This window comes from Micromys minutus (genome assembly GCF_963924665.1).
Source record: "Micromys minutus genome assembly, chromosome: 5".
Taxonomy (NCBI): Eukaryota; Metazoa; Chordata; class Mammalia; order Rodentia; family Muridae; genus Micromys; species Micromys minutus.
The window spans coordinates 29675444-29684255 of NC_137974.1; the positions used below are offsets into that span (position 1 = coordinate 29675444).

The following is an 8812-nucleotide window of genomic DNA, read 5'->3' on the forward strand; positions in this document are numbered from 1 at the left end:
TTTTTTCTATTTTCTCAATTTTTTAAAATCCATCAGCAGCTTGGATTGTTAGTATGAAATGCCATACACAATTTTCTATTTTGGAAACTCATAGTGCAAATTGAAGTTTCTGAGACTCAACATTTATCCCCAGTAATAAATGATCCTTCAAGAACAACAGGAACAACAGGAAGCAGTGCTCTGCTTCCCCCAGGTAAGTGCACACCTATTTGGAAGGAACAAGGTGGGGGGGGGGGGACTTTAAATCTTTAAATCTCTTCCTTTCTTCTGGGATTTTAGGTGATTTTTCTTACATGGGACTCCTGCCCCCAAATGAAAGCAGAAACTTCTCAGCTTTTCAACAACTTCATGTTCTCCAAGGGAGGGAGACAAGGACCTAGAAAATGAGACGGGCTGTATTCAGTGGAGAAAAGTAGAAACAGAATGAAGTTTCTTCCCTATGATCTCCCACACTACCGCTCTATCTAAATTAATAAGTGTCAGCAGAGTTTGAATCGGAAGTGAAAAACAGGGCACACGAGGGTAAAGCATTGGGACAAAAAAGCATTTTCAGATAATTTGTTCATGGATACATGAACAAAACTATAAAAGTAAAACCCTACTGTAGGTGTAATGATCATTTAATTATCCCAGAATACTTTTTTCCAGAGAACCTAATTTCTGCCTTGTGGGCTCTCATTGCCTTAAGACCCTCACCTGACCAAGACCAGGTTGGCTCCTGGAAAATGAAGATTCGGTGTGAATGACCAGGTAACCTCCCAAAGCGCATGTAAGCTAAACTCCAGCTGCTGAGCTGAAGCAAAGCCTTGGAGTCTCTTTAGAAAAGAGGAAATAAATCAAAGAGGGCACAGGTGTGAGGTTTTAGAAGGGAAAGTTAAACACAGAACAACTAGCTTCCTCCCATGAAGCTCGGGGTCTGGGTTGTTTGGTTTTCCTGTATGACACACTTGTGCTTAGGAAGTTGGGGCGGTGGTTATAAAGGTATTGCTGTTTTCTCTTCCCTGGGGGTAAAGGAAGCTGCAGAATACTGCTCCCAGGAGTTAAATTCCTAAAGTATCCTTCTTTGTCTCCCCCCACTTTATTGTCTAGGGTTTTATGTTTTGTTTTTGGTGATGATTGGTATTTGTCTTTGTACATAGTTCGTTGGTCCCCAGATGATTTTGTAAGTGACTCTGGTCAAGATAACTGTCCATCCCCAGTTTTCCCTCCTTCCCCTCCCACCCTAGTCCCCAGAACCATCCTGCTTCTCAAAACCCCCAGCTCTAGTGTTTGCTTTTCTTCCCCCCCCCCCACCACGCCCTGCTCACCTAAACGCCCCCATTCTCTCCTGCCAACCCAAACTTTCTCCACCCACACCCCAGTTCTTGTAGGCTGGTTAGGAAGATGGTTAGGGCAAGGTGCAGAGTGGGGCCAAGGGAAGGGCAAGAAAAGGAATTCCCCAAATGCAGGCAGGATAACAGACACTCTAAATGAGGGGAAGTAGGCCGGAGAGCCCCAGAAACGCACCCCTCAGCTCCCCAGTGTGCCCCACCAGGCCTCTCACACCCTCCTCAGTAAGTGGCAGAGAATTTCATCCGCTTCTGCTTCTGTCTCTGGTTGCAAAACCACACCCGCACCACGTTCTTTTTGAGGTCCAGTTTCTCAGCAATGGCGGCGATCTTCTCCGAGGAGGGCCGGGGTTGTACGGCAAAATAGGCCTCGAGGGAGCGCTTCTCGGGCGCGGCGATGGAAGTCCGCTTGCGCTTCTTCTCCCCGCCGTTGAAGAGCTCAGGCTTGTTCATTTTCTCACGCTGCGCGCCCTCGGCCTCCTCCAGCCAAGCCTGCAGGATGGGCTTGAGCGCGATCATGTTGTTGTGCGACAGCGTGAGCGACTCGAACCTGCAGATGGTGCTCTGGCTGAGCGAGCCCACGCCCGGGATCTTGAGGTTGGCCAGCGCCGAGCCCACGTCGGCCTGCGTCACGCCCAGCTTGATGCGCCGCTGCTTGAAGCGCTCCGCGAACGCCTCGAGCTCGCGCGGGTCCGTGTCCGAGTCGCAGATGGACGCCAGGCCCGCCGCGCCCACCACCGCCGCCGCCGCCGAGGCCGCCGCCACCTGCCCCGCCGCCGCCGCCGCCGCTGCAGCCGCCGCGCCGTGGTGCGCCGCCGCGGCCACGAGCCCGGGATGGGGCAGCCCGGACGGCATGTTCATGGCGGCCGCGGCCGCGGGGTGCGACAGGTGGCCCAGGCCGTGCATGTGCGGGTGCGGATGCGCAGAGCCACCCAAGAGCCCGCCGCCCGGGCCGCCGCCGCCGCCGCCCGGGCCACCACCGCCGCCGCCACCCCCGGGGCCGCCGCCGCCCGGGCCACCGCCGCCCCCCGGGCCGCCTCCGCCCCCGGGGCCGTCGTGGGCGCCGCCGCCGCCGCCCGCCGCGCCCGCGCCCCCGGCGCCGGCCATGAGCGCGAGCGACGGCGACGAGATGTGGTCCAGCAGGTCACCGGGCTCGAGCGCCTGGTGGTGATGGTGGTGGTGGTGGTGGTGCGCCAGCGGCACGGTGGACGTGGACGTGCAGGGCACGCTATTCATCGTGTGGTAGGTGGCGTCCGGCTTGAACGGGTGGCTCTTGCCTTGGGACACCGCGATGTCCACGGCCGCCAGCGCCTCGGCCCGCGCCAGCAGCGTCTCGTCCAGGCTGGCGAAGAGGTTGCTCTGCAGCTGCAGGCGACACAAACCAAACCAAAACCAAACCAAAACAAACAAACAAAAAAAAAAAAAAAAAAAAAAAAAAGAAAGAAAGAAAAGAAAGAAACGGGAAAAAAAGGTGTGGGGAGACAAGACACCAAAGAAACCACAAAACAAACACACAAGCCAGAAAGCACCGGCAAAAGGCAAAACACAAAGCGACCAAAGTGACAACAGGGGTGGGGGGAGCGGGTGGGAAGAGCAGGGTAAACGGAGGACCGGGGACGATTTGAGAACATGCCGGGGTGGGGGGAACAGAAGGGGAGAGACACGGGAGCGGAGAATGGGGACACGGGAACACATTCCGGGAAGGGAGTGGGGGACCCACGCGCGCGCGCACACACACACACACACACACAAAACAAAAAAGGCGAAAAGAAGAAGAAAAAGAAGAAATGGAGATGTCACTCGAAGCTAAGGACCAGTGCCACACACCGGAGCGAGCACAGAGATCGCCTTGTGCGGGCGTGACATTAACAGAGAAAAAGTGGAGCCAAGTCGAGAGCCGCGGCCCCAGAGCTCCCCGCTGGTGGCAGGCGCTGGACAGAGGCTCAGGCAGACCGGACCCCGGCCTCCAGCGACCCCCGGGCCACACGTGCCTCACAGCGGGGTCCCTCTAAGAGCAGTCCGGGCCTCGGGAGCGGGGGCCCCGGAGCCGCGCGGGGCAGCGGCCGCCATGCAGCACCGCGGAGCGGGGGAGGGGGCGAGCGCGCGGGCCGGGGCCGCGGGCGTGGGGCGCTTACCGGCGGCGTGGGCAGGCAGGCCCTCCGGATGGCCTCGGAGCTGGAGTGCAGCGACGGGTACTTGTGCTCAGGGAGGGTGGGATGCATGGCAAAGTGAGGCTGCTTGCTGTTCATGGACATCATCTTGACGGCTTGGCATGTACAAATCCACAAAACACTCCGCAAAGTCCGCGGCAAAGTGCGCTCGCCCTCTCGCCCGGCCTCTGTCCCGAGGCTACGCTCGCCTCGGCAGCTCGCCTTGGCCTCGCCGCGGGCGGGGGCTGCTGCGGCCGCTTCTGCTGCTGCTGCTGCTGCGGCTGCCGCTGCGCCGGCGAGCGCGGCCCGCTGCCTCGGACCGCGCAGAGCGGCCGCCCGCGCGCAGGTCCCGCGATCCCGCTTCTCCGAGAGCTCTAGCCCGGCGCGCCGACGGGCTGCGCTCCTCTTACACCTGAGCCCCACTTCTCGCGGCCGGCCCGGGCAGCTCTCGCGAGAGCTCGCGGGTCCCGCCGCGCTGACAGACAGCAGCTGTCTCCGTCTGTCTGGCGCGCGCCCTCCCCTGCCGCGGGGCCGTGCTCGGGTGAGCGAGCCGGGCGAGCGAGCGCGCGCGCTCGTCGAGCCGCGACCGGCGGCGGTGCGTGGGAGCCCGCTCTTATAGTGACCACCAGCAAGGACAAGGCAGGTGATGCACCTGTAGCTGGCCAGGCATGCGCACTGCCCGTCCCACCTTGCCTCCCCCCCTGGGTCTGCAAAGATCAAAAAGGCCAGCTATTGTTGAGGGGTAGGCACCTTTTGGTGGAAGAAAGATAGGATGGAGCACTCTTCTCGGGGTGTTTTCCTTCCAGAATATATGCGCATTCTTTAGGCACACCTCCACTACCGGGTGCCTAATAAGCTGTTATATAATTTATCCAGAGAGGCATTTGTATGTTAAATTATGCCCGTGCATTCCTCTGTATGTGGAGAAAACTAACAACACAGAAACCCGATGTGGAAGATGCTGTCTTTATGCTGCAAGAACCTGTTTCTTTCATGGTTTATAAATAGGCTCCTGGAGAATAATAGCCATGACAGACAGTTGTTTGAAGCAGTCAGACGCTATTGATTTCCACGTAATTTAATTTCTCTGCATACTTTGTTGTTGTGACTATAACTGTGTCAGGCACCACCAGTGACAGTCACTTAGGTGCTGCAAGGAGTGTGTGCTTTCTGCTCACGGAAAGGCTGTTGAAATGAAATTGTGCGTTTCTCTTATTGTTTGTCTCCTTTAACCGTGTACAAACTCACATTTCAAAGGAGCTCTAGGTGATCTGAGGCTTCTAGTCATCAAAAGGGAAATATAGTAAACAGGGTGTAGCCGGGATCTTTATCTTTTCCTCTCCAGTCACACACACACACACACACACACACACACACACACTTTATTTATTTATTTATATGCTGGAAACTCTGGGAAAATCCACTTCAGAGAAAGGGAATAAGATGTTGAAAAGAGAACTTTCTTTTGTATCCTTCTGGACCCTTGCTTTTTATATCTGCAGAATGAAGCTAACCTATAGGAGACTGTGGTTCAAAATACAAATTCAAATCAGGTAGAAGGAACTGGTAAATGCTGCCTTCAATATTAAATTCAGCCTTCAATAATGGTAATAATATTAATAATGACGACAACAACAACAACTGTGAAATCAAGACCTAAAATAAAGAAATAAACGAATAAACCTGTTATATTGCCATCATGTGACAGAAGATCAAGGGCCTCTCTGGGGAACCTCAGCTCGGGTGCCTAAGTCCCTAAGGATACAGTCCTTGCCTAGGGTGATAATAAAGGTCCAGATGTTATCACATCTGCTAGCTAGAGAGCCCTAGAGAGACAAGGAGCTGCTTATGGGAAGCAGAGATCAGATACATAATCTTTCAGGTCACTCGCACACCAAGGAGGTCTGCGTTTTCACCAAAGGGAAGAGCTCATTTCTGCAAACCCAAATCGTCAGTCCAGCAGATTTTATTTTTCCTTTGCTTTAGAGCGTGTGTATCTTCAGGATACCCACTAGTTTATTCAGATTCCAAGAAGAGCCTACAGGCGTCACTGGCTTTTCTTTCTTTTCTGTCCCCCCAACCCCTCCCTTTCTTCTAGCCTGAGAGGGAAGTGAGAAGGATGTTCATTTGCTGGTGCAAGAAGGAGCCACTTCTTCATCCATTATGTGGTTCCCCTGGGAGTGCTAGATGCAACTTTATCTCAGCGGGAAATGGACTGTGAGCGGGGCCATCGCTGGAGGGAGAGAGTGAGTCCTCTGGTCTCGGCCCCACTGGGTGTCCAGGCTTAACCTAATCCTTCCTGACACCCAGTGCACTGGCTCCCTGCATTCTCTTTTGGGGCGGGGGGGGGGGGGAGTGTAAGGCAGAAGAATGCCTTGCTTTCTTAGCGGTCCTGGCTCCAGCTCCACCCCCCCCCCCCAAGGAAATGCTCGCCTCTAGGGACTTTAAATGGCGCAGGACAGATAGAAAGGCAAATAGAGTAGCTTTGTGGCCAGATGGATACATTGGGTGGGGGCTGAAGGACGCTCATCCGCAGGTCCATAGCTAGTCCAAGCTACTTTCAGCTCATTCTCTGGTCACAGGAGACTTACGGACTCAGCCTGGAGAGGCAAGGGCCCAAGACTCCCTTACTAACTTACCTCTCTTTGGCAACAGGGGTACTTTTTCTTCTTTTTCTTTCTCTGAGTAAGGCCAGACTTGTACCCTGGGGAAAATGGCTTCCTCCACTCCCCCCACCCTCTGCCACCCTCCCTCCCGCGCTCTGGGACTAGAAACAGGGACCCAATCCAAAAGTCATCCGTAACTCCTTTGTTTTCTACCATGACACTCTTAACATACTGAGCTTTATCACACAGTATTTGTACTTAGAAAAGGGGAGGGCCAGTTGGCCAGGTACAAGGATAAAGGCAAGAAAGTTTCAAGAATCCAAGGCTGCTTTCGAGATCTGTGAAGGGTTCTTCTTAAGACAGAGCCTGGTACAGGGTGCAGATGCCCCTGCGTGTTCTTTTCACAGCCCCCCCCCCCAGCTTCTTTATCTTCTTCCATAAATGTTTGCTCAGTCCTGGTCTGGACCAGTACAAGATACTGGAGATAAAACGAGCTATAATCCGTAAGTGTCTGATTTCTAGGACATTATGGTCTATGAGCAATGGAAGGAGAGTGTATGTGCTTGCTATAGGTGAAGAGAGATTGTCACACGGAAGTACAAGGTGTTGCATGGAGAGCTATCCTGCCCAAGGCTGCACACCCTCAGCTCCACACTGTCCTGAGACACTTTAAATGAAAGCTAAAAGAACAGGGCAGCCGGCCTAGGCTCTGCCCCGCCCCCTTAGGCCTAGGCTCTGCCCCGCCCCCCCTAGTCAACTGCTTTGCCTTCCTGGTTTGGCAACTGCTGGAACTGGTTGGCCCCTGCTTGTGCTAATAGTCCCCAGATGGGATCTGCACCTTGGCACGGATTCTGGGGCAGATTCCCCCACCTTCTTGTTTAATGACCAGCACAGATAATCCCCCCACCCCATCTCATAGCTTTGCATTTTATCAAGGGGGGGCGGTAATGAGTGCACAGTTATTGATTTCCAAGGAATTTCTGCCCCCGGGGATGGTGAGCCTATCATCTGCATCAGAGACTCATTTCTTTCTCTCATTAATTAATTTTCTCCTCCTCCTTTGGCAGCATCCTTCTACAGAACCAGAGAGCATTCTGGTTAGTTGGAGTGAGGACATTTGAGAAGGACCCTGAGCAAGGATCTTCTCAGTCTGGGGGAGAACTCTTTCTCTTGGTTCCATCCTTTACCCAGGAGGATGTGTATGACTTCTGCTGCCCATCTGGATACTAGTTTTATCCTTTCAAAGAGATGCTGGAAACTGAGTGTTTGCTATAGCTTCAACTTCCATGGCTGCTCCCCAAGATGTGACGGTCAATGACAGGGGGAAGTCACAGGAAGAGGGTACTTGTGGTACAGGTGTGATATGACACTGGGTACAAGGTCATGCAGAATACAGCCTACAGGTGCTACTCAGCCCCTGATGGTTGAGGGAGGCTGTTCACAGGCTCTGGGAGTTAAGTTTCTGCAGGCACGGCCTAGGTTAAAATGAGTCACTTTCCCAGGCTCAGCAAGAACCCATTTATAACTCAGAGGTCCGGAATGCTGCTGATAACTTCAAAGGCCGTGCAGCGCAGTGTGAAGGTCCAGGTGAGATGTAGGCCTAAGGTAGGGTTGGAGATGTTCCAGTAGAGGATTTATTTTGACAGCCCTTGTCCCTGTCTCCATGTGCTGCTTGACTAAACGGGAGGATTGGCAAGGTCCCAGGACCGCCTCCCAAGGGCGGTACCTGACTCCTTAAAGCTTCCTCCCTGAGCATCCCCGCAGCTTCCAAAGTGCTTACTCCTTGCCCAGGACCTCCCCCGGTGTCATGGGACTCTGGACACCTCAGCACCAATCCTTCCTAGTGATGGGCAGTAACCATGTACCGCATGGTCCATGTGAGGTCTAATGTACCCCTGAGCTGGACCCGGTGAACCCACTAGGACTCCAGGATTTCCCAAAAAGCCACTCACTGTCCTTGTTCTCTGTCCCCACTTCCTCACAGCTGCGGCCACAGCCCTCTCTTGGTCTACCAGATCCAGACCTGCTGGGCATTGGGTCCGCCCGGACTGGTTTCTCAGACTCCGCTCAATACTGTAGCTGTATCAAAGACGGAGTTCCAAGGAAAACTGGGAAAAGGCCATGTCTGTCTGTCTGTCTTTCTTTTTTTTCTCTCCTCTTTCTCCTCTTCTCTCTCTCTCTCTTACCTCTTCCTTTTAATTTTTTTTCCTGGTGGTTTAATTAAAATGCAACTTCCTTTGGGGAGGGAGCATCTTACTGGGTGTGACCACCCAGACCAAAGATGACCTTGTGACCTGCGTTGGGTGTCCCAAGTAAATTCATTGCAGGTCACTCTGTTCTTACCGTTATATACACACAGATTTCTGTATTTCCACCCTAATCTCTCATCAAACCCACCTACCTGATGAAACCCTCCCGGAGACCGGACAAGAGAACATCTCTCACAAGCGCTGGGCGTCCCTGCCTGTCAGTGGACAGTGTTGCTTTTGCAAGCCAAATGATCACTGCGGTCCCTTAACAAGGCCACCGCTCCTCTTTCATTTAGGGCCCTAACAACCAGAGGTTCCACTGCTCAGTCTGTGTCCTGTGGGCTCAAGGATGGAAGCCTGAGCTCAGGGAAGGAGCGTCCGGGTCCCCGGGTTAAAATAACGACAAACAAACTTGTCCACAGGTACACCAGCTCCTGACCTCTCTGGACATGATGCAAGTTCTGTCGCCTTCCTGTGTG

The 8812-nt window shown here is 53.8% G+C and overlaps 1 protein-coding gene across 1 annotated transcript; it reads right to left on the reverse strand.

The window, feature by feature from the left end:
- Positions 1–260: 260 nt before the first annotated feature.
- On the reverse strand, positions 261–3586 carry POU4F1 (POU class 4 homeobox 1; the record flags this gene model as incomplete). The annotated part of the gene is made up of 3 exons (XM_080916835.1): positions 261–376; positions 1507–2693; positions 3464–3586. 2 exons carry the CDS (start codon positions 3584–3586, stop codon positions 1551–1553), a joined length of 1266 nt encoding a protein of 421 aa, XP_080772961.1. The 3' UTR covers positions 261–376; positions 1507–1550.
- Positions 3587–8812: the final 5226 nt, after the last annotated feature.